At 45.7% G+C, this 25,814-nt stretch overlaps 1 protein-coding gene across 10 annotated transcripts in view; it reads left to right on the plus strand.

Moving 5' to 3' along the window:
- The window catches only part of SEC16B (SEC16 homolog B, endoplasmic reticulum export factor), a 64,596-nt gene that overhangs the window by 12,462 nt on the left and 26,320 nt on the right, over positions 1 to 25,814 (plus strand). For 4 of the 10 annotated variants that reach the window (XM_027610156.2, XM_027610163.2, XM_027610165.1 and 1 more), the window contains exons 1-10: positions 11,615 to 12,009; positions 13,838 to 14,194; positions 15,727 to 15,839; positions 17,289 to 17,388; positions 18,146 to 18,254; positions 19,974 to 20,118; positions 20,787 to 20,938; positions 21,308 to 21,369; positions 22,933 to 23,068; positions 23,533 to 23,763. In XM_027610156.2, coding sequence (XP_027465957.2) covers positions 13,896 to 14,194; positions 15,727 to 15,839; positions 17,289 to 17,388; positions 18,146 to 18,254; positions 19,974 to 20,118; positions 20,787 to 20,938; positions 21,308 to 21,369; positions 22,933 to 23,068; positions 23,533 to 23,763 — 1,347 coding nt within the window. In that variant the 5' untranslated portion in view covers positions 11,615 to 12,009; positions 13,838 to 13,895. Of the gene's footprint in view, positions 1 to 11,039; positions 11,147 to 11,614; positions 12,010 to 13,837; positions 14,195 to 15,726; positions 15,840 to 17,288; positions 17,389 to 18,145; positions 18,255 to 19,973; positions 20,119 to 20,786; positions 20,939 to 21,307; positions 21,370 to 22,932; positions 23,069 to 23,532; positions 23,764 to 25,814 lie in introns of those variants that run through there. The other 6 variants (XM_027610159.2, XM_027610157.2, XM_027610158.2 and 3 more) reach the window with 5 other exon arrangements.

Raw genomic sequence — 25,814 nt, forward strand, 5'->3', positions numbered from 1 at the left:
GGCTGCCTGGAGCTCCAGGTGGATATTCTATTATTTCAGTCAACTCAAGGGGAAACATACTTCTTTCTCAGTAGTCCAAGTGTAAGTTCAGAGAGGATGCTTCTTGGACATGTCCCTGGGCATATGCTAACTGCTGAATTAATCACTGTGGTCAGGGAGCTGTGAGATTCTTACTGTCCAGGTATGAATTTTGTGTCGATTCTTAGAAGGTGGGGGGGGGGTCAGTCCTATATGTGCTATATAAACTGAGAGGGTGCAGGGAAGCTCATCAGAGGATAGGATGTTGGGGAGGCAGACATAACAATGTTCACCATCGTGTGTGCAAACAACGTAGGTACTGGGGAGAGCTAGGGAGACAGTCGGCTCCACGTGGCTGGCTAAGGCAGCTAGGACAGTCTCTTCAGTCTCAGCTCTTACCATTGCTGTCTTAGTCTGCTCGAGCTGCTATGACATATTCCACAGACTGGCTGGATTATTAACAATGGAAAATTACTCCTCACAGTTTTGGAGGCTGGGAAGTCTAAGATCAAGTTGCTGGCAGATTCAGTGTGTCTGGTGAGGTCTGCTTTCTGGTTCATAGGTAACCTGTGTCCTTGTGTCTGCATGCACTGTGTCCTCACTTGGCAGAAGGGGCGAGGGAGCTTGCTGGGGCTCCTCTTAGAAGAGTACTAATCCCTTTCAAGAGAGCTCTATCCAATGACCTTATCACCTCAAAGGCTCTATCTCCTAATACCATCACATTGGGGATTCGATTTCAACATACAAATTGTGGGGGGACGCAGACACAGTCTTCAGCAACTTCTTTTTGTACCCGAGGCTCCAATCACACTGCACATAAAACCCACTGATGATATGCTGAATACACAGGCCCTCCTTTATCTCTGAGCCCTTATCATAGGCAGCCTTCAGTGGGGAACATGTTCTCTCTTGCTCTCTTGCTCTCCTTCCCCTCCTTCTAGGCTAATGTACTCAGTTTCTCACCCATTTCTTGGTTACTAAATCAGAGCAGGGACTTTTGGGGATCCTCTTGCTTTATCAGAGAAAGTATGTAGAGTCAGCTTACATATGAGAAAATATTTTAATTACAACAAATAATGAATTAATATTTGTCTAACATATTATTTGTTGAATGATGGAAATAATTTTTTTTTAAGATTTTATTTATTTGACAGAGAGAGACACAGTGAGAGGGGGAACACAAGCGGGGGGAGTGGGAGAGAGAGAAGCAGGCTTCCCGCTGAGCAGGGAGCCCGATGCGGGGCTTGATCCCAGGACCCTGGGACCATGACCTGAGCTGAAGGCAGACGCTTAACGACTGAGCCACCCAGGCGCCCCAGAAATAATTTTTTTTAATAATTTTATTTTATTATGTTATGTTAGTCACCATACATTCCATCATTAGTTTTTGATGTAGTGTTCCATGATTCATTGTTTGCGTATAACACCCAGTGCTCCACGCAGAACGTGCCCTCTTTAATACCCATCACCAGGCTAACCCATCCCCCCACTCCCCTCCCCTCTAGAACCCTCAGTTTGTTTCTCAGAGTCCATAGTCTCTCATGGTTTGTCTGCCACTCTGATTTCCCCCCTTTCATTTTTCCCTTCCTACTATCTTCTTCTTCTTCTTCTTCTTCTTTTTTTAACATATAATGTATTATTTGTTTCAGAGGTACAGGTCTGTGATTCAACAGTCTTACACAATTCACAGCGCTCACCATAGCACATACCCTCCCCAATGTCCATCACCCAGCCACCCCATCCCTCCCACCCCCTACCACTCCAGAAACCCTCAGTTTGTTTCCTAAGATTAAGAGTCTCTTATGGTTTGTCTCCCTCTCTGGTTTCATCTTGTTTCATTTTTGGAAATAATTTTTTTTCACTCCAGCGGTAAGGCTATATACTCCAGTCAGTTTCACTTAATGACATCATTCATTCAATAAATGACATTCGGACCAGCACCAGGTCATAGTGGCATAATGTCAATGTCATACAAAGTATTGCATCTTTAGTGAGAAAGGAAACATTCTCGGGAAGCTTGTACAGAAACAACATCGCAGAAGCAATGTCGGGAAAGGCAGTAAGTAATTACTTAGCATGCCGAGAATCTCTAACCTTTGTTTATGGGATCCTCCCAGAAAATAATGAACTTTGGTCATCTCCCTTGTGATACCTTCAGACAACCATGCTTAGAAAAGAAACTTCTTCATCATCTTGACATGCCCTTCAATGTCCTCCAGAAAATGAAGTTTGAACTTTGATTTTTGGCATTGTAAGTGGCTCCTATGGAAGTTGCCCTGATGTGCTAAATTCAGCATTAGAACAGTGCTCCTGGGGATCTTTGCTATATCTGCAGTCACTTATTCCAAACTGAGAGAACAGGGATGTGAATGCTGCTAAAATATGTGTGTACAGGCATAGGCTATTTCTGTCCATGGAACAGTGGGCAGAGGAGGAGAACCAGCAAAGCGTTGTGCACCTTTACTGACTAACAAAGGGTACAAGGAGAAAATACAGAAATTAATCTCTGAGTTCTTATTTTTATGATTACATATATGCATATATATATACATACATATATATAGATCTCGGGTTAAATGAACCTATTTATACTGACTGATAGCTTTGAAGATTGTAATTATTGTATTCTCGTGGAATAGCTTTCTAAATAACTGCATTTTTTGCATTAAATGTGCCACATGGCAATTCCTAACCAGTATGCTTTTCTGAACAAAGCTTTTTTTTTTTTTTAAAGATTTTTATTCATTTATTTGAGAGAGAGAGAATGATAGAGAGCATGAGAGGGAAGAGGGTCAGAGGGACAAGCAGACTCCCTGCCGAGCAGGGAGCCTGATGCGGGACTCGATCCTGTGACTCCAGGATCATGACCTAAGCCGAAGGCAGTCACTTAACCAACTGAGCCACCCAGTGCTCCATGAACAAAGCTTTGACTAGAAGTCCTGTGGTTGATTTTTCCTCCCCTTGATGACATACTGACACTGTGAGTTTGGTGAAATCTCTTACCCTTTCTGGTCTTGCTTTTATTGTTCCTAAATTGACAAACTCTCTACTGATGCCACTGGGTAATGAAAACAACGAGCCAAAGATGGGCATAGATGGGGAAGACAAGCTATGAATGTAATGGATAATTATGATGAGAGAGAGGGCAGAATAAAAACGGAAACCAGTAACCTCAGCTTAGATTCTAAGCCAATAATTAGGGACAGGTAGGATGAAAACTAGATATGAACTGCAAGGATGAATGCTCAGTAAGAACAAATACGCTGAACAGCCCAGAAGCTAACTCTACTACTGCTGTGCTCTTTTAAATAGCAACATTAACAACAAGCACTTGTCGAACACTTGCTACATGTAGGTGCTACTCTAAGAGATTTTCCTAGGTCATGCATGCATTTATTCAACTATTAATCGAGCACCTATGAACAGTACATTATCTCACTTATCCTACAACAACCTTGTGAAGATATCTGTTATTATATGATCATTTAACAAATGAGGACGCTTAGCCCGAGAGGCTAACTAAGTGGCTTGAAGTCTCCCCGCTAGTCATGGAAATATTGGGACTCAAATCCAATTCTGACTGTCAAGCCTGAGCTCTTAACCGCTGTTCGGCACCATACTCATGAGCTGTGCACGCAGTTTAGCTTGTCACACCTTTAACAGAATGTAAGGAACCTAGAAGAGGAAAGGCAAAGATTTTTTGAAAACCCACGTCCCCCATTTAACAGGCACCTTGGTGTTTGTGTATCATTTCATTTCACCCACATTACAGCCCTGTGGGGGTACTTTCTAGATTTCATTTTAAAGATGAGGAAACGGGGTCTCCTAGATATTGAGTGATACATGGCTGGGCAATGGCATAATTAAAACGAAATCCAAATTTCAATTCCTATTTTCTTTCCCCTGGGCCTTTGCTACTCAAAATGATTGAGGGAAGGACATTTTATAAGGAAATGTCAACGTGATGGGAAGGAGAAGCCTGCTGAGCGCCATAATGGCTGCTTTTGCCTATTCAGAGTTCAACGAGAGTTTGAGTCACACATGTGTTAGACAGGAAGGGCATCTTTTTTTTTTTTTAAGATTTGTATTTATTCATTTGAGAAAGAGAGATACAGAGAATGAGAGTCTGAGCAGTGGGAGAGGCAGAGGGAGAGGGAGAAGGAGGCTCCCCGCTGAGCCAGGAGCCCGATGCGGGGCTTGATCCCAGGACCCTGGGATGATTACCTGAGACGAAGGCAGATGCTTAACCATCTGAGCCACCCAGGCGCCCCAGGAAGGGCATCTTGTCTCTAAAATATTGGGGCGTGTTTCCCTAAGGAGCCTGAGGACCCACTTTCACTGGAGAGACAACACTTCCTGGCCCAAGTAAACTGAGAGATAGTCCCTGGGCTCCTGGGTCCCTATGGGGGACCCGATGTTGCTATTTAAAAGAGCACAGCAGTAGAGTTAGCTTCTGGGCTGTTCAGATTCAGAGAATCTGAATCCAGCAGGAGAGCTTGGAATGCCAGGGGTCTGCAAATGTGAAGAGCTGAATGTGAGTGAGGACTTAGCCTGATTCTCCCTGGCTTAGATATTGCTTCACCTGCAGGAATGGATGCTTTCTAGAGATTCTTTCCAGCTCATCAGTTAGGTGTCTGAATGTCTGCTCTTGTTCAGAATGAGTCTCTTAAACATTTCTAGCAAATGGCAGGAGTGATCTGGGGGGTGCAGGGTACGTGGGTGTGAATGTGTGAGTGCATGTGGGTGTCTATTTGTCCCATTGCAAATATGAAATTTCTTTGAAGTCTCATGTTTCATAGTAAAAATTAATGTAGATTTGAATTGTATTCCTTAATACTCAATAATACCATATTTGCATTTGTTTAAAATTAAAATACATTTAAAAATTGCTTATACATTAAAACTGGTGCCTATCCTGTGGCATCCTGCACATATTTCCTGGGGCTGCAGGTACTTTTTTTTTTCTTTTTAAAGATTTTATTTATTTATTTGACAGAGACACAGTGAGAGAGGGAACACAAGCAGGGGGAGTGGGAGAGGGAGAAGCAGGCTTCCCGCCGAGTAGGGAGCCCAATGTGGGGCTCGATCCCAGGACCCTGGGATCATGACCTGAGCTGAAGGCAGACGTTTAACGACTGAGCCACCCAGGTGCCCCGAGGCTGCAGGTACTTTGGTGTGAGAAGCACCGGGCTGTACTTTGTCGAATTTCTAATTCTGATGATCTTACCTTAATCCATTCTTTTTGTCCTATATAGTATTTGGCATAATTTCCCCTGATCCCCTGGCTCAGTGGGGGTGGGGGGAGCACTGGATTAAGAACCTGTGGATTGGGCGCCTGGGTGGCTCAGATGGTTGGGCGTCTGCTTTCAGCTCAGGTCATGATCCCAGGGTCCTGGGATCGAGTCCTGCATCGGGTTCCCTGCTAGGCGGGGAGCCTCCTTCTCTCTCTGCCTCTGCCTCTCTCCCTCTCTCTCTCTCTGACTCTCATTAATAAATAGATAAAACATTAAAAAAAAAAGAACCTGTGGATTTCCTAGCAATAATGGACACTCAATTAATCCCTTCCTGATGACTTGGGCATAGTTCCTAGGCACTTTATAGCTTTTCCACGGAAATAACAGTTAACATCTATTGAGCATTTACTATACGTCAAACGCTTTGGAAGTGTTAATCTAATTAGATCCTTACAATAACACTGTGAGGTCACTTCTATTCTTGTCCCCATCTTACAGATGACTACAAGGAGATGCAGTGACTTGCCAGTTCACGCAGCCAGCAGATCGAGAAGTGGGAGCTGAGATTCACTCCCAGGCAGGCTTATTCTGGGGCCCCCGGGATAAGTTGTCCTGCTCCTCTGGGGAATTTATGTCCTATTAGCCTTGCTGGCTCAGAGAATGCTCTGAGGATATGACAGCCCTTTATGTTGTGCAGTGGCTGTGTGAGTCACCTCAGCCCATTGGCACTTGATGTGAGGTCAGAAGTCACAGCAGCATCTAGCTTCCGCCCACTCATCCTGGTTTGGGGGCATCGATAAAATGGGGGGTGGTAAAGTGAGGGGAAGGTGGGTCACCTCTGCCAGCCCGGGGCTGCTAGGGAAGAAAGGAGTCATTCTTTTTCTTGAGTGAGGTACTTCTGCCAAGAGCTAAGAAGTAGGATGCGGGGAGGGCGGGCTTGCAGGCCGCCAGGTAGGTGGCATTTAAAAGACTGTGCATACACAGTGTTCCTTGGTCCTGGAGGAAATCTGCTCTGTGCCCAAACGTCCACTTCTAAGAGCCACAGTCCCAGGATTGGCAGGTGGCTGATGGTGCCTGTGCCAGGCTAATTGTCTCTGGCCCTCAGACCATGTTTTCCTGGCACACGTTCTCCCTGTTAACTGGAACTGCTGACTGGCACACGTGCTCTGCTTCTTGCCCGGCACCCGGCTTACCTGGAGGAAGGGGGCAAAGCCTTGGTGGCCAATGACTGGCCAAAGCCACAAGCCCCAGATCTCCAAGGCTGGCTCCTAGTGGTGGCTTTGCTGGAGTCAAGAGGCTGCTCTGCCCCAAACCTTCACCCCTTGACTCATTCTTAGAGTCAGAGATAGGAGATGCTGGCTCAAACGTGGTTGGAAATGCAGGTGTGGACATTATCTAATCACGCCCACTGTGACTATGAGGTTTTTTTCTTTTTTTAAATTGTGATTTAATGTTCTTTGTTCCCCCACCATCCCATTGGAGCATGTCTCTTAGGTATATGTAGGGACCTCAGTTTAATAAGGTGTGCGGATAATTTGCATCTGTTTCTGTCTCAGTCTCCACATGCCATCCCTTTAGCCACTCTCTGGTCAGTCCCCTGAGCTTACTGCCTCAACATTCTCTTTTCCTTTCTCTAGAAACTCCATCTCAAAGTTTACTTCTATGCTCAGGAAGTGAAAACTACTGGATAGAATCGGACGGTTAGACTGTTGCTACTGTCAGTGTGAGGAGTCCACTCATCTATAAACAAAATCTTTGCTGAGCCTGTGTCATATGTCAGGCACCGTGCTGCAGACCGCGGGCGGGTGTAGCGTGGAATGAAGCGCAGCTGAGCAGGGTGCCCGTGGAGCTTCAAGTTCATCTAGATCTCCAATAACAGCTGCATTTCCAACCCGCTTGTTCCTCTGAGCACACGCTCGTGTGAAAGCCCATTCCCTCCTCCCACACAGGCTGATCCAAACCCTCATAATCAACTCCCTTACCAAATGCTCCCTGATCTCTAGCCAGTGGAACTTGGCAGTTTATTCCACGGAGAATTCTCCATAGCTGGTGCCCTTCTGTGCTCAGCTCCACCTCCTTATCCTTTTCTCAAAGAAGACGTGTCCTTCCTCTTAGCTGGGTTCACTTTTTGCTCCTATACTCCGCATCCCATATAACCAGTCTCTTTGGGGATTTACTCCTGTAACTGTTTCTCTTCTGTATCCCCATGGGCATCAGCATGGAACTCTCTTTCGTCTTGTCCACACTAGCCTGGTTCTTCCAAGCTGAGTGTCCCGTAGCCGCCCCAGTGATAGCCCCTGTTCTTCACATCCAGGCTTCTAGATGGAGAGATTTTCCCAGCAGTCTCCTTTTCCTTACCTTCCATTCTCTGCATAAGTGACTTCTGTGCTGAATTCCTCACTCCCTTGGCCATCGTTTGGTCAGGTTATGATCATCAAATCTCCTGGTTGCTAAATCCACGGATGTGGAGAACACTTCCCGCTGGTTGCCTTTCTCAACATTTCCCAGAAGTTTGGTGTTGCTGAGCACGCTCCTGTTTTTGGAGCCATCACCTCCCCTGGCTCCCGGGACACCATCCACCCCTGGCTCTCTCTGCCTACCTTCCCGGCCCCTCCCTGTTCTCCTTCGTGGGCTCCTCTTCTGTATCCAGCTCTTAGATGTCAGTGTTCCTCAAGCTCCTTCCTAGGACCTGTCTTCTAATTCCCAGCATTTTTTAGGCAATGCTACCCATGCCTGTGGCTTCAATCACCCCGTTTCCCTCCTCAGACCTTTGTCTTGAGCTCTAGACTCTTAGCGTCTACTACTTCTTGACCTCTCTTACTGCTGCCCACAGACCCCTCGGTTAGCAAATCCAACACAGGAGGTATCTGCCCCACCAAAGTGGCTCCTCTTCCGAGATTATTATCCCCCCACCAAAAGGCAGCATGGTCCCCTCTCGACAGCCTGGGAACTTGGAATTGTTCTCCATTTCTCTTTCTTCATTTTCTACATTCAACAGAGTATCATTTCATGTCAATTCTGTTTTATAAACAAAAATACATATATATGTACGTATGTTATACACACACACGCAGTCTGTATATGTATATATTTTATTTCTCCCCTCTTCTCCATGTCTGAATGTCTACTGCTCCACTGGACTGAAAGCTTCTACAGGGCAGGGATTATACCTTATTTATCTTTATCTCCTATGCATGTGACAATGCTGGGCATATAGTGGATGTTTAATAAACTTCCGTTTAGTGAATGAATGACTTCTGGAATCTTCTTTCTAGAAGAGCAGGCTGAGCACAGTTAAGCAATCTTGGACATTTGGGGAGTTATTGCCCCATTTTAGCATAATTGTTGCATATGGGCGCATAATCATTGCTGATGTGACAATGACACATTTGGCTCGAATACTGATTAAAAATAATGTTAGTTGATTTTTTTCTTTAAAAATAACATGTTTATTGTGGAAAAGCTAGGAAATATGGACAAGGAAAAAGAGAAAAATAAAATCATCCACAATCCCGTGACCAGACAAATAATTGCTGTTAACTTGTTGACATAGGGCCCCTCAGTCTGTTTTCTAAAGTTTTACTTTTAGTAAAGGAATGGGGTCAAGCCTGGGGCACGTCTCAGCCGGTGGGTTGTCCCTTGCAAGAGTAAGCAGTCATTAAATCATAATACTCACAGATTCACGGCCAATTTGACCTGGATCTAGGTGGGTGTTCACATCTATCAGCACTAGTCCGGTGGGGAGAGATTAACAGTGTTACTAGCAGCGATGATACTTTTGTTAGACAGGTGTCAAACCAGGGTAGTTACTCCTATGTGAAGCAAGGCTTTCCTCAGTGGCCTGGCATTTGGAAAGGGGAACAGAGACTGGGAAAGGAAATTCACACTAGTTAGCAAGCGGCCCGGGGCTGCAATTCCAGTGGATAGTTAGAATGAAGAGCAGGAATCAGACATGAGGACAGGACACCTGGGGAAGGGTGATGTGAAAACTGTAGCTGTTCCAACATGAGGAAACCTATGCGATCAGGCAAGGGCATTGCCGCCAGGACTTGGGGTGACAGGACTAATTTTAGCCGACCTCCTGGTGGGGACAAGCTGCTAATGTACTGTCAAGCTGGGCAGATTTGATTAGAAACCAGGAGGAAGTGAGCTGCTAGGTTAAAAGATTTAGTAACTGTAGGTATGTGGGGCTGGGAAAGGCAGAGATTGATAAATCCCAAACCTCTGAAGCAGTGAGATCCCACCACTATTTATTTCATTCCATGACCCATATAACTGTTGTATGCCATATGTCAATATAAAATAATTAAAGCTAATTAAAATTAATTTTGGTTGGTGAGTGTTTGAAGAGTTTCATAATAACTCTTGAGATAATTAGAGATGCTTTGGGATGTCACAAAAAGAGCATTTGGAATAACTGGGCTAGATGTTTAAATTTTTTTTTTTAAATTTATTTATTTATTTTGAGAGAGTGAGAATGAGAGAGAGAGAGAGTACATGAAAGGGGGGAGGGTTAGAGGGAGAAGCAGGCTCCTCGCTGAGCAGGGAGCCCGATGCGGGACTCGATCCCGGGACTCCAGGATCATGACCTGAGCCGAAGGCAGTCGCTTAACCGACTGAGCCACCCAGGCGCCCTGGGCTAGATGTTTAAATGAGAGAGGTGCAATGAAAGCTAGTAACAGAATGATAATTCTATAGTTGAAAGAACACTGAATCAGGAGGGAGGACTTTGGGGTTGTCCTCAGTATGCTGCTAAACTGGCCCTCTGAAATCAACAACAACAACCTGGCTTTGTAGCATTTGGGAGTTTCTGTGTAAATCCTCCCACCATGGTGGATTCCAGATGAGCAGTTTAACTACTGGCTCACACCATTCCTGAATGTTCTTAAATCGGCTCTTGGAAGCCCTGCGCAAGGTAACTCCAGCATACCACCATAATCCTGACTGAGCCAGTTAGCTTTGTGGTCTTGGGTAAATCACTTCACTTCTCAGGATCTTAGTTTTATCATCAACAAAGTCACTAGAATAACCTCAAGGTCCCGCCCACAGTTAACATTTCAGTAATGTAGCTAGCTGGTGCTCAGGGCAGGACTAAGCACCATGTCATAAGCCAGAAGTGTTACATCAGATTTGCAGGAATGTTATTGTGATATACTGGAAAACATAACTGGATACCTGGGTCTGGGTCATAATCAGCCCTTTTTTGATTCCTGCTGCTAATGTGTGTGTCCTTCTCTAGTACCTCTTCTCAGGAGGATTAAAAAAGCCAATGGCTTACCAGTAGGGTAAGAAACCATTCCTGCGGTCAGAGAATTCTACACCCAGCTGCCAGGCCCTAGGAGTCAGCTGGGGGTCTGAGACAAAAATCTAATAGTTTAGGTATGTTACCTTCTCTGACCATGAGACCCACCCAAGCTGGTCTTCCCTGAACTAGTAGCAACATGAGAGGTTAACTTGTTTCTGCTTTTTGAAGTCAAGGACTATGTCTTTCATAGTTATGTGTCTCAAGTCCTGGCACATAAAAGGCCCTCAGGAAGTGTTTGTTGAAAGAAAGAATGTGTAATTTGGGCCTTTTTAGAGCAAATTCTGAATTCTGTTTATTCCCCTCCCCCCACCTTTATTGAGATATAATTGAAATATAACATTATGCAAGCCTAAGGTCTCTAACACAATGATTTGCTGAATTTTAAAAGTGATTCAAAAGTGGACATAAGCTTCTCTATGTTTGCCTGAAGAAATGCATTTTTAAAATGCAAACAATGATTTTCTTTTTGTAATAGAAAACTTCTCAGTGCCTTCAGTTCAATATCGGGCATTTGCTTTCCATCTGCTGCCACAACCAGAACCCAGCAGAGAGAAACGAGAATGAGAAAACCCCAAACCAGACAAACCAGGTGATTACTACCCACCAGTGAGGGCTCTGCCTGCCTCCACCAGTGGAATTAGCTCATCTTTTTTGAAAGGAAAAGGATCCTACTTATTTATAGAGCATATGTATTTCTATATTATGTGTCACTTTACTAACATCTAATCCTCATAATGACTCTCAGAAGCTAAGTACTATTACTCCTTTTTTATTTTATTTTTTAAAGATTTTATTTATTTATTTGAGAGAGAGAGAGATATCATGCGGGGGAGGGGCAAAGGAAGGGGGAGAAGCAGACTCCCCGCTGAGCAGGGAGCCTGATACGAAGCTCCATCCCAGGACCCTGAGACAAAGACCGGAGCCAAAAGCAGACATTTAACCGACTGAGCCACCCAGGCGCCCCTCTTATTCGTCTTTGAGAGAGGAGGAAGCAGACTCAGAGGTTGAGCTAGAGCTCGAAGAAGTGGCTGTGAGTCAACACCCCACAGGTGGTGCGCTTCTCCCCGGGCTAGCTGCCTCAGGCTTTCTGCATTTCCTCTCCCTGCTGTCCCTGTTCCTTGTTTGCTCTGGGATTTGGATGCAAGCGACAAGGGCTCAGCCCAGGACTGGGCAAATAGATGCACCAGTCTCCGGCGGGGTTCTGAGCAAATGCGCCCGGTCAGGCCTGTCCCAGACTAAGGTAGTAGGGCTGGACTTCGCCCTAGTGAATCAGCTCCGTGGAGGCTGGGCGGTTGCAACAGGCACCTGACGGGCTGGAGATCTGAAGGCCAGGTAAGTCTTGGTAGATGTGGCACCTGGACTTTGACATTCCCCACGAGGAGAGAGACGCTCTTGGGCCTGGAGAATGCTGGAGGAAGCGGCGCTGGAGGAAGGGGGGAAGCCACCCAGCAGGTGTGTGGGGACGCCAGCCCCCTTGCTCTCTTTCTCTTGGCTGCGCTGTACTGTCGGATTAGGAAAAGCAATTTCACCCTTGCCGGGGCCAGGGAGGGTCACTTACGTGAATGCAAAAGTGTGGCTTGTCACCGTAGATGCGAGATCTCCACTTTGAGAATCGTGGGTGCTTTTCGTTTGGGGTCCTTAATGATAACCTGAGGTCTAACCTATGGGAGTTGATATGTCAGCAACAGAATGATGTGATTTCAGCCAAGGGATCGGGTGTTGTGCCTTTGCGACTGAAGAAGGGCTGTCTAGTGAAAATATCTGGGGACAAGACAAAAGAGGCTTTCTTCTTGTTGAGCTTACTCGTGTCCAGATGGTATTAAGTTCCATGGACCTTCAGGAAAGACCCATGTGCCCTTTCACTGTGTTGGGGCATTTGGCATTTGCTGGGATTTGCTGGAAAAGGCTTGCAATGCACCTAGCTATTTTCAAGGGAGGGGGCTGACACAGGAAGGAAGGTACAAGTTTTTCTGAGCTGTAATTGATCTTGAGGTGGAAGGCACTTCTCTTCTCGTATGTTCTGCTTACAGCTCTTGGCTCATAGCTTCATAGTTGTGGACCATGGCCCCATGGCATTCAAGCACAGTGATATCTTGATTTCAACATATACCCTTTGACCTTTTGTTCTGATACGATTTTTTATGTTAGACTGGGAGTTTCAGGAGTGGGAGCAAGTTAACTGTATTTGATCAGAATCTTTCAACCTAAAACAGTTCCCAAGAGAGAAAAAACATGGGGTCTGACTGAGCTAATATATTCTCCTGAGGTAGGAGAATCCCCAAGTCACTGGTAAGGGCTGATGTGTGCTTTCCCTTTGAAGGCAACTGGCAGTAGGTGCTCCTCTGTGATGCGGGGCAGAGGAACTTGAAAGACAATATGTCTTCAGAGCTATTTCTCATGTTGAAGAATAAGTGGGGAAAATTAATGTGACGCTGGGAAACTTCCAGATTTAAAAATTTCCAGCCGGGAAGATCATGGAGACATGGCTGGCTAGATGGTCATGAGGGCAATCCCAAACTTCATTCCCTTGGAGGAGGGGCAGCCATGGCCACATTATAGAGCCTTGTTCTTCTAACAGGTTAAGGATTCAGAAAAGATGTCTCTTGAGGTCAATTTAAGCTTCATTTTGTTTAGGAAATGTCTTCATCCATTCATACTGCCCTAATCTTAGCTCTGATAACAGCAACTACTGTTAAAACGAACAGTTACCCTATACCAGGCAGTGTGTTGGGCACTTTTCATAAGTTATCACTGACTCTGACAGTATCCCTGCAAAGCCAGTTCTTCTGGTCCCCATTCCATTTCTCAAGGAAATTGAGGCTTGAAAAAATTAACTAGCAAATAAGTGGCAGAGTTAGGATTTAAACTCTGGCTAAGCTCTCAGCTTACCTATTTCTTTGAGAGCCGAGGGCCTCCACAGTAATTGTTGAAGGAATAATTGCTGGGGGGATAGATGAACAAACATGTATTTAATTAGAGTACTTTGATAGTGTTTTGGAGCTTTATCTCTGTTCTCTGTCTCCCCTCCCTCCCACATCTATTATTGCTCCAAATATATTTTTTAATTTTTAATGCAACATCAGTATAATTGTCTAGCTTGTTATTTATTTCATGTATCTGCTTGACATTTTTTCTCAGGTATTTCTATATCAGTATCGGTGTGTTTTGTTTTAGATAAAAGATTTGAGGACTGTAGGTGCTTTTTTCGCAAAACCTAATCAATCATCACGTTTGGATATAAGTCTAAAATGGTGACCTTTTTATTTTTTTTCATCTGCAGGAAGAGAAAATAACTACACAATCGATTAAAAACACGAGAGAAATTCTGAGGGTCAAGGATGGAATTTTGGGCTCCCCAGTGGCCACCGCAGCCACGGGGGAGGCCCACGGCACCAGCAAAGGATCCAAACCGCGGGCTTTGGAGAGATGGAATTCATCAGCCCGTTCCTCACTCTTGGCACAATGGAGAGAGGTACCATCAGTGGCAAGACACCCACGGGAGTCCCCCGTCACAGCAGGACCCCAGGACGGACCACCAGCAGCCCCGTTATGTGTCCAGGCCTGGGGAAAGGCATCATCCGCCTGTGTCAGGGGTTGACTATTATGAAGGTGGTTATCCGAGGCAGTTGTATTCAAGGTATGGTTCTAGAGCTTGGAATTCACCCAACTCCTAAGTGCTTCTGAAGAGATTATTCCTTTCCTTCTTCCTTTTCCTTTTATTCCTGCTTTTTTTCTTCTATTTCCTCCTCTACCTGATTACATTGACTTCGCTAAACACTTTCCTCTCCCAAATTGGAGTTATGTGACAGAAAATAGTATTTCCCTCCTCTATGTCCCCTCGTGGGGCTTCTTGAAGAGGCTGTGACAGTGTGACTGGGTGTTGGGGCCAGGGCAGAGGGTAGAAAGAATGGTGGATTCAAGGCAGCAGATGAGCCCCTCTTACTCTGGGATTGCAAAAGGTAATATTTGTAGATTTCGGAAAAGTTTGTCCTAGAAATTCCTATAAAAAGTTCTTAGTGTTGTGAGCATTGACACCACCAGCACCAAGAAGAGACCCAGTGCCTAGAACAGAACTTAGGGTGTGATAGACACACAGAACAACTGTGTGTTGGATGAATACATGGAGCATTTTAGAAAATGAAATCAACCTCCCAGAGAAAGGGGATCTACGGTTGCAGGCTCCAAGTTCAGAACGAAGAGGTATCAGTGAGGTAATTCTAGGAGAATCTGGAATTCCTCGTCCCGAATTCTAATTGATAACAGAGGATTTAATATTTTGTGGAATATTTGAAGCCATCTATGTTCCACTTTGGCCTTTCCAGGTGGGATATTCACCTGCCTACAGATTTAGGGTTGAAAGAATGACAGTTATTGTAAAGCATTTGCTCCTATTAAATACTAAAGAACTAGTCACTGATAAAAAGACTAACAGCATGATATTCCTTTCCCCAATCTTTTTGTGTTGAATTCTCAAGGGAAAGTATGTTAAGGGCAGAGGCAATAAAGGCAATCAGATTTAAGAGAGTCCAGTGTGACTTTTTCATCTCATTTCCACCTGTACGTAATATGCATGGGAATTACAGTGGTGTATTGGGTACCTACACAGTCATCTGAGGAAGGGGCATTCTAAGATAACATCAGGGCAGGGTAGGGGCACCTGGGTGGCTCAGTCAGTTGAGCATACTACTCCCGATATCGGCTCAGGTCGTGGTCTTGGAGTTGTGAGATCAAGCCCTGTATCGGGCTCCGTGCTCAGCGCAGAGTCTGCTTCTCCATCTCCCTCTGCTCCTCCCTCTGCTCACTCTTTTGCTCTCTCTCTCTCTCTCAAATAAATAAATAAATAAATAAATAAAATCTTCAAAAAAAATCAGGGCAGGGTTTTCTAAGATAACATCGTGTATTGTTGGATGTATTTGAAGAGTAGGAGGAATCACGGGGAAGGAGAATGAGACACTTGGCTATGGTTTTGCTATAAAAATCCCAACTTTGTTCTGGAACAAAGGCCCTACTTCTGCATCTTCTGGTTTATAGACTCTAGAATTAACTGTGGTTTTAAAGCAGATTCTAGACTGAGGTTACAGCTTTGTCCTGTGAAGTTGTCAAGTCCTCCACTGGTTTCTCTTTACCGCACCCGTCCTTGACTGGCTGGCCTTCTTTGCCGTATTTTAGGCCAGGCATGGAGGATCTGTATCGGAGCTATCATTCTTCAACCGTAAGGGAAGAATATGCTTATGGAAATTATTACTACCATGGACACCCGCAGCAGCTGCAGGAAGAAAGAGGTATGCAATAATCTCCAAGGAGCCTTTGGAATGGTACAGCTGATCTGGTAGACAGGGCCTGCTCAGAGCCCCGCCTTGGCTATCCTGCCCCACGGAGGTAGAGCCCCTGTCCTTACCTGCTTCTTTCTTGGCCAGATGAGGCCACAGTAGGTCACAGCAAAGGCACTACTGCTAGATGTCTTGAGGAGAAGAGACATAAAGGAGCCATTTTTCTTGTACGTGTCGGTGATAGTACTGAACCTACCATTACATTACCAGGATTATGGAGAGCTCACACTTCAACCCCATTTTTTCTTCTACTCCTCTTTATAGCCAAGATTATAGTCTCTGACCAAGGAACAGTGAAGTCAATTCTGTTTTTTTTTTAGTTTAAATTCAATTAGCCAACATAGAGTACATCATTAGTTTTAGATATAGTGTTCAATAATTCATCAGTTGCATATAACACCCAAGTGCTCATCACATCACGTGCCATCCTTAATGCCCATCACCCAGTGACCCCATCCCCTTACCCACCTCCCCGCCGAAACCCTCAGTTTGTTTCCCAGAGTCAAGAGTCTCTCATGGTTTGTCTCCCTCTCTGATTTCTTCCCATTCAGTTTTCCCTCACTTCCCCTATCATCCTCTGCACTATTTCTTGTATTCCACATATAAATGAAACCATATGATAATTTTCTTTCTCTTATTGACTTACTTCACTTAACATAATCCCTTCCAGTTCCATCCATGTCGATGTAAATGGTAGGTATTCATCCTTTCTGATGGCTGAGTAATATTTCATTATATATATGAACCATATCTTCAAAATCCATTCATCTGTCGATGGACATCTTGGCTCCTTCCACAGTTTGGCTATTGTGGACACTGCTGCTATGAACACTGGAGTGCAGGTGCCCCTTTGTTTCACTACATCTGTATCTTTGGGGTAAATACCCAGTACTGCAATTGCTGGGTCATAGGGTAGCTCTATTTTTAACTAGTGAGATCAGTTCTTAGCAATGCGGTTGTCCAGTGTGTGGCTGGGCTGTGATGAGTCTGACCATCATCGACCTTGAGGGTGGCAGATATGCACCAACAGGAATTTATACCCATTACCGATAATAAGGTTCTAGGGATGTGCTGTTGGCAGCTTCTGACCTGCCAGCCAAGGGAAATCTGTTTCAACACTGAACACACACACACACACACACACACACACACACACACACACACACACACACACACACGATCTCCATGCTCATACAATTGTATTAAGCCATGCTAATTGGTTCAGGGAGGACTGAGGGGTGTCCTGTTGACCATCATTAGCTCTCACTTCTCAATTGTATCCAATTTGGCAAATACGTTTTCATACCTATGGTGCTCCAGTAACTCAGCTTCACAGCTCGAGGCTGTGAAGGCTGACCTTTTAGGAATAGAAAGTGACCTGTCTTCATTTTGTTTTCTCTGAGGGTGCAGTGCCAAGGGGAGAGAGTCCTTATATCTGGCAGGAAGATCACCGAGATCAGAAGTACCTCAGTGAGCAGCATCACGACAACCAGAATAGTCTGTAAGTGTGAAAGGACAGGCCAGCTCAACATGGTGTGGCCAAACTCAGGCTATGTTAGGCAAGTCTTATGGCGTCTGGTGCTTGTCTCTATCTTTAGAACCCTGTCTGATTCTGTTCTGGCCACAGGGATGTGGAGTAGCCCAGGGTGACCCAGGCCAGCTTCCAGTGGAGTCTTACCTTTGACAGGCGGCTCCTAAATGTGGGGTCATCTGAGTCCTGGTCAGGTTACTTGAGGTCCACCCTACAGGAGGGCCTTAATTCTATGTTGGCCTCAGAGCAGAGGTGGCCTTGTGGAAGTTGTCAGAATTGGGTCCTGGCTGAGGCTGGGGCGTTTCTCCTCTGCCCACTCCTGTGCCCCGAGAATGGGATGTCCCCTGGGGTAAGGTGGGCAGAAAAGAGGCTTTTGCACAAGCACCTGCCCCAATGACCTTAGGCCTGGTGCCTTTACCTTGTCTGCCCAACTCGCCAACCCAGCTGCTCTGGTTTAAGTGAGTCTGGGATGACTGGCTATAGGGACCAGCCCCTTTCTGCAGGGTTTGGGGTGACTTCTAGTAACTGCACTGTGGAACCCAGGAGCTCCTGTTTTTCTCGTATTCATAGATCAGGGGAGGAAAGTGAGGACAGCCCTTTTCCCTGTGGCACTCAGGCCAGCCTGATGCTGCCCACGCTTTGTAGCCCAAGAGCCTCCATGGAGAGCAGCTCAGGTTTGCTGGCTTACCCAGGACCCCCCTTACCTGCTGCCGTCATTTTGCTGCAGATCCAGGGGTCAGAACCCTTATAAAGACAGCGCTGCTTCTAACCGTGGACAGGAGCGGCCTGGGGACCTAGTTCCGGAGAGGCTGCTACCTGGAACCCAGAAGAATAAGGTAATCTGAAGTGATGTGGGGGCTGTGGGCTGTGACAGTCACAACCAACACTGAATCAGTGGCAGGGCGGGGCCCTTGGGAGGGGGCTGTCCAGCGGCCAGCAGTCTGAGGGGTCGCATCCTCCCCTCCCAGCAGAGCCTCCCCTCAGACCTCCACCTTTTCTGCAAACCCTATTTCAATCTTATGGGTCTGGGGCCCTGATCTGGGCCTTTTGCATTTTTGTCAAATTGGCTGGAGCAGGAAATGTCACCCAAGTCACTCTGAACTGCGGGGCAAGAGGAGAGACTGTCGCCAGTACCCCAGGGGACGGGCAATTTGGTTTACCTGGGAAGCGGGGCGTTGCTAGAATCTTTTAATTCAGGTCTGAAAAGCAGAGTTGAAACCTCTCTGGACTCTTCCAACTCTCTCTTCTGAAATCTTACTGGGTATACCAGCGGGGCCACAAAATGGAGTTCTTAAATTTTTAAAAATAAACTTTTAATTTTATTAATTTTATTTTTTTTAAAGATTTATTTATTTGACAGAGAGAGACACAGCGAGAGAGGGAACAGAAGCAGGGGGAGTGGGAGAGGGAGAAGCAGGCTTCCCGCAGAGCAGGGAGCCCGAGGCGGGACTCATCCCAGGACCCTGGGATCATGACCTGAGCCGAAGGCAGATGCTTAACGACTGAGACACCCAGGCGCCCCTAAACTTTTAATTTTAGAATAATTTTAGATTTATGGGAAAGGGGACTGCAGAGACAAGCTCTTGATTTTTGACAGTCTTATATTAATTTTGTTTCCATGATGCAATCTGTCTGCTTTTTTTTTTAAGATTTTATTTATTTATTCAAGACAGAGAGAGAAGAGAGAGAGAGAGAGAGCATGAGCAGGGGGGAGGGGGAGAGGGAGAGGGAGAAGCTCCGGGATCGTGACCTGAGCCGAAGGCAGATGCTTAACCGACTGAGCCACCAGGAGCCCTGAGATCTGTCTGCTTTTTGAAAACATTTTCTTCTGTAAACCTAATGCTCAACAGGGCAGGGCGCACACTACGCAATATATGCCGACAGGAACAACAGCCACACACAAGAACAGCCCTTTACAGTGTGCAAAGGGCTTTCGCATCTATTTTTTTTATCCTCCCGGGATGTAAGTTCCATGAATTTCTTGTACACCTGTATCCCCGGGGAAGCACAGAGCCTGGAGCATAGCAGGTGCTCATTCAGTAGCTGGTGAATGAATGACTGAGGAAGTACTTCAAGTCTACAGGGCAGATATGATTATATTACAGATGAGGGTGCTGAGCTCAGACAGCCTAAGTCATTCATCCAAGGTCACAGCAGGTGTTGACAAAGCTGGGATCTGAAGATTTACTTATTTTATTTTTAAGCCATCTCTATTTTAAGCCATCTCTATACTGAGCCTCGGACTCACAACCCCAAGATGGAGAGTCACATGCTCTACCGACCGAGCCAGACAGGTGCCCCGCCCGACAAAGCTAGGATTTGAATTCCGGTCCCCTGGCCTCAGGGCCTACACCCTTTCCACTAGGCCATCGTTCATTTTTTTCACAAACACCTGTCGATTAAACGAGCACTTCTTTTCCTTGTGACACATCCATACTCGATGTATTTATTTGAAAGTTTCGATTTTGCTGCTTTGAAGGAACACCTGGGTAGGACCATCTCTCTGAAAGCATTTCTGAGTCTTCTCATGTGTTTTCATTACCGGTAACTTCCAGCCACCACTGGCCGACGAGTCCAACCTTCTCCGGCAGCACGAGTCCGGTCTCAGCTCCAGTGCCTATGAGCTCAGCCAGTACATCGGCAATGCGTCTGAGATGTACGAGCCCAGGGCACCAGCAGCTTGGAGTCCAGTTCAGGCCGGTGGGTACTGAAGTGACCTAAGGAATGGGTGAAGTCTGATAAGAAGAGGGCCGGGTGGCAACCTTTAGGAAAGTCACCCTCCCTCCGTCCTTCCAAGAGTGGCTCACTGCCTGCCTCATCCACGCGTGGCGGTCTCCTGGGCAGAGGCGCCATTTTGGCTCCATTTCTCACCTTTTCTCTTGTCCTGGAGATTGCATCAGAGCTGATTCTTGGAAGGGAACCCTGCTTCTAGCCATCAGGGTCAGGCTGGAAGAGGAGGCACGGAGATACTTTTATGTCACAGGTGCAGAAAGTGAAGACCAGAGTCAGTTTGGTAATGCAACAGCAGGCATACAAAACATAGCATAATTGTTTTGCTTGGAGGTAGGAGAGAGGTCATGAGTACTGGGGCTATGAAAGCCAGCGTCCCCAGCCTCTCGCCATCATGAGGAGGCTGGGCCTGGTGCTTTCCCATTTGGACCAAACCATCAAATCCCCACCTTATATTCTGACATATTCTGTGAGCCTTAATTCTGACTTGGAGCACACGCTTCTTCTAATTATGCCACCCGCCCAGAGACTTATCTTGGCCCAGGTGGGATTTGGATAGAAACACGTCTGTGGTGTCCTATGGTAAAGACAAGCAGTCGCAGGAGTGCTAACAGGGTGCCCCTGTGTCTGTTGGTCAGAGGATGTCTCAGCAGCTGGTCCCAAGGAGCCCATGAAGTTCTACATCCCTCATGTGCCTGTGAGTTTTGGGCCAGGAGGCCAGCTGGTGTGTGTGGGTCCCAGCTCCCCCAGGGATGGACAGACGGCCCTTGTGGAACTGCACAGCATGGAGGTAAACGAGAGTCTGTGTCCCAGGAAGCCGGCAGGCTGCTTTCTGTTTCCCTCTGCCTGAGCCTGGGCATCTCTGGGAATGGGGTGCTCTTGTGGGGAACGGGGCCATGCACTCCGTGGATGGGGGCATGTCTTGGGAAGGAAAGGGTAGGGATCTTCTCTCAAAGAAGTGAGGCTAGATATATGTTTCTCCTGAGATGCTGTTGGCTCCCTTTCAGCAACTGGAGAACTCACTTTTGTCCTCCTATGTCCCCCACAAGGCACTGAGCCACATCCCAGGACCGCAGCCATGGGCTCTGATATCGGACTTGACTGACAGGGGCCTTGGGTGGACATAGTCTCAAACGCCAAATCTGATTTTTCGTTCCAGGTTATTCTTAATTACTCCGAGGAACAAGAAGAGCTGAGGACTTTCTCAGGACCCCTGATCAGGTAAATTATCTTAAGAGCTGCCAAGTGAGGGCTTTTGAACCTATAAAATCCGCCTGCCCAGATCAGCATTTTGGGGATTTGTTCTTGGCTTCCTTGAAAGAAAATGTCTGTCCCCTGTGGGGTAGAATACTCTGTGCAACAAGACAGAGACAAATGTGGCCTGAGCCATTTGACAAGCAATTTGATAGTTGAAGGGCCGAGAGAAAAATGAAGATTAAAAATCTGAAAACAGTTCTATTTTGCAGGAGCTACACGGTAGGAGGTTTCAGCATTCTGAGAACTTAATAGGTACTGGTAGAAAAGTGGAGCACAGCCTGGAAAATCACAGACAAGTGGTTTGGAGTGGGAAAAAAATTCTTGCCGTTTTTCTGGAGAGAGAAAGAGCGTGGTTCCTGTTGAGTTTCTGGATAGTGTGCACGTCTGCCCTCTGCAGGATTGAGCTAGAACTGCTTTTAAATTCCTAGTCCTGTTTCTGATACATATTCAGGACACTCTTGCTGTGGAGAGAGTCCTGGCTGGAGTCAGAGGACCCCAGTCCTTGGTCCCTGCATCCTACTAACTAGAGGTCCCATGGCGGACAGGTCACTTAGTCCTCTCTGAGCTTTCGTTTGCTGTTTAGGAAATGAGGTAACACCACTGTGCCCGCTTTAAGTGTAGGGAAGCCCTGTATATATCATCACTACCATATAAACTTATTCTTATCCTGAAGCTTCTGCCACCAAGAAAAGCCCATAGTATTTTTTTAAAAGAATTTATTTATTTACTTGAGAGAGAGAGAGAGAGAGAGAGAGTGAGAGAGCAAAAGAGAGAGCCGGGTTGGGGTGGGGGGAGAGACAGAGGGAGAAGCAGACTCCCCACTGAGCAGGGATCCAGAGGCAGGACTCGATCCCAGAACCCTGGGATCATGACCTGAGCTGAAGGCAAACACTTAACCGACTGAGCCACCCAGGTGCCCCAAGCCCATAGTATTTTGACAGTTCCTTCAAGTAAAGGTGAGCGTTGAATCTATTTCTGCACACAGGTATACGGATGTGGGGTAGAGTGCCGAGCTAGGTGTGTGGACACTAGGGGTCTGGTCCCAATTTGACTGGTATTATTGAATGACCTCGACCAAACAATATTTGCCCATTTATTGATTACTTAGTATATGCTACAAAATTTCCTAATTCCTTTTATATGGAGGTAGTTTTTTTCTCATTATCCCTATTTTAGGGGAAAAAGCAGAGGTTCAGACGGGATAAGAACCTTGTATAAGCTGAGAAGTCCAGGCTGGATTTAAACCCAGGGTTGTCTGACTCCAAAGTCTGTGCTCTTGCTTGCTGTCCCATGTGGTCCCTGGGCCTCAGTTTCTTCATCTGTAAAATGGAGAGGGTATATGAAGACTCTCTGAGGTCCTTTCTGGTTCTATAAGGAAACTACAGACTCGGTACTCCAGTCCTGGGTTATCTGGCTTCTCTCTCAGTTCCCCCACCCTCTGCTGGCATCCTCATAATGCAGGAGGAGCCCACGGTCCTGTGTGGAGAGTCTGCCCCTCATTCTTTGCTCCCTGAAATCTCGCCATAGGGAAGATGTACACAAGGTGGACATCATGACATTTTGCCAGCACAAAGCAGCTCAGAGCCTAAAATCTGAGACAGAGAGGAGCAGAGACTCAGCTCTACTGTGGCAATTATTGGTTCTCCTTTGTCGGCAGAACGGGGTAAGGTATTATCGCTCCGGTGGGTGGGCAGGTGCAGGCTGGATTGAAATTGAAGTCTTTCTGGGATAGAGAAGATTCGGCTTGTGGCATGATTGTAAAAGATAATGTTAAGCAATGAATGGCCCACAGGGGAAAAAAAATTGCTCAGGTGTCAACCCCGTTTGCTAATGATAATCTTTTCCCTGCCCTTCTCCACTGGCCTGGGGTTATCATACAGTTCTTGGGTCACTGTGCCAACCACATAATACACCTGTAAGAGTGTGCATAGTTCTGGTAATCTCTGTGGCTCCCAACAGGCAGAAAGTACCTGAGAGTGAAGCTGAAGTTTGGAATACAACAATCTAAGAAAGGAAGGTCTTGTGTTTTCATGTCCTCCTCATGGAGAAGGCAGGTGCTCTGGTGCTGGCGCTGTGAGCACGAGGACAATAGGATTCTCCCTCAGGCTGACCCGCTTTGCTTTGTAGTCCATGGTGGGGTCTGACATCGCGGAACTGCTGATGCAAGACTGCAAGAAACTGGAGAAGTACAAGAGGCAGCCGCCGGTGGCCAACCTCATCAACCTGACCGATGAGGACTGGCCGGTGCTGAGCTCAGGGACCCCGAACCTTCTCACCGGGGAGATTCCCCCCAGCGTGGAGACACCTGCACAGATTATAGAGAAGTTCACTAAACTGCTCTACTACGGAAGGAAGAAGGCAAGTGTGGCCCCTCCATGCTGGTTTTTAAAAAGTAACCACACCCCCACCCCCAATTATATGAGTAATATATATTCATTTTTTGGCACTTAAGACGTTCAGTAAGGTACAAAGAAAAAAATTATATAGTCTTATCATTAAAAGATAACATCTTTTGGGGCGCCTGGGTGGCTCCGTCGCTTAGGCATCTAACTTCAGCTCAGGTCATGATCTCGGGGTCCTGGGATTGAGCCCTGTATCAAGCCCTGCATGGGGCTCCACAGAGAAAGACATGTATCATATGACTTCACTGATATGAGGAATTCGTAATCTCAGGAAACAAACGGAGGGTTGCTGGAGTGGTGGGGGGTGGGAGGGATGGGGTGGTGGGTGATAGACACTGGGGAGGGTATGCGCTATGGTGAGCGCTGTGAATTGTGTAAGACTGTTGAATCACAGACCTGTACCTCTGAAACAAATAATTCAACATATGTTAAGAAAAAAGAAAAAGAAGAAGATAGCAGGAGGGGAAGAATGAAGGGGGGGAAATCGGAGGGGGAGACGAACCATGAGAGACGATGGACTCTGAAAAACAAACTGAGGGTTCTAGAGGGGAGGGGGGTGGGGATGGGTTAGCCTGGCGATGGGTATTAAAGAGGGCACGTTCTGCGTGGAGCACTGGGTGTTATGCACAAACAATGAATCATGGAACACTACATCAAAAACTAATGATGTAATGTATGGTGTATGGTGATGTAATGTATGGTGATTAACATAACATAATAATAATAAAAAAGATAAAAACAAAGAGAAAACAAGAAAAACAACAAAAAGCTTCTTTACATATACACAAAATTAGTTTCCAGAAAATTTGTTTACAAATGATGTCCCCACCAACTATATCTAACGTTTGCCTACCAATATCGAATACTTTAATTTAACAGATGAAGTAATGTCTTGTTTATTTCTTGATATGTAAATTAGACAATTTTAATCTTTATATTATTTATTCAAAAAATTTTAATTGAGGTATTTGACAAAATTATAGGATATTTAAAGTGTACAACATGATGATTTGATATACAAATATCACAAATACATTGTGAAAGGATTCTCCCCATGGAGTTAATTAATAACATACATCACCTCACATACTTACCTATTTTTTTATGCCTTGTTTAATTTTGAAGTTGAACTCACATTTTACAAAAGCCTTTTTTTTTAGAAGATTTATTTATTTATTTATTTGTCAGAAAAAGAAAGAGAGAGAGAGAGAGAGCACAAACAGGGAAAGAGGCAGGCAGAGGGAGAAGCAAGCTCCCCACTGAGTAGGGATTCTGATGCGGGACTCGATCCCAGGACCCTGGGATCATGACCTGAGCCAAAGGCAGACGCTTAGCCAACTGAGCCACCCAGGCATCCCTCACATTTTACAAAAGTCTTAAAGGAAACGTAAATATTGAAATATATGACAGAAATCAATTTGAATCAATATGATTCAAAATTCAAAAGATAAAAGGGATATAGTGGGGAAACTGATGCCCCCATCCTCTCGGCCACTGAATTGCTATCTCTGAAATATCCAGGGATATTTTCTGCATATATAATTATTTTCTCCATTTTTAACAGCTTACTATATACCATTTCTTTTTTTTTTTTTTAAGGTTTTAAGTAATCTCTACACCCAACATGGGGCTTGAACTCACAACCCCAAGATCATGAGTTGAAAGCTCTACAGCCAGGCACCCTCTATCTTCCATTTCTTCACCTTTTTTTCATTTAACAAAATATCTTAGAAAACTATATTGGGATTGTTTTCTGTAAAAGGACAGACAATAAGTATATATAGATATACACACACATACATAAAATGTTATTGATTTAAGTAATCTCCACACCCAGTGTGGGGCTCGAACTCCTGACCCTGAAATCAAGAGTCAGATACTCTTCATACTGAGCCAGCCAGGCACCCCAGACAGTAAATGTAGGTTTTGCAGGCCATTTGCTACTGCTCAGTTCTGCTATTGTCAAGTAAAACCTGCCACAGACAATATGTAAATGAATGGGTGTGG

Source organism: Zalophus californianus, chromosome 10 (genome assembly GCF_009762305.2).
Source record: "Zalophus californianus isolate mZalCal1 chromosome 10, mZalCal1.pri.v2, whole genome shotgun sequence".
Lineage (NCBI taxonomy): Eukaryota > Metazoa > Chordata > Mammalia > Carnivora > Otariidae > Zalophus > Zalophus californianus.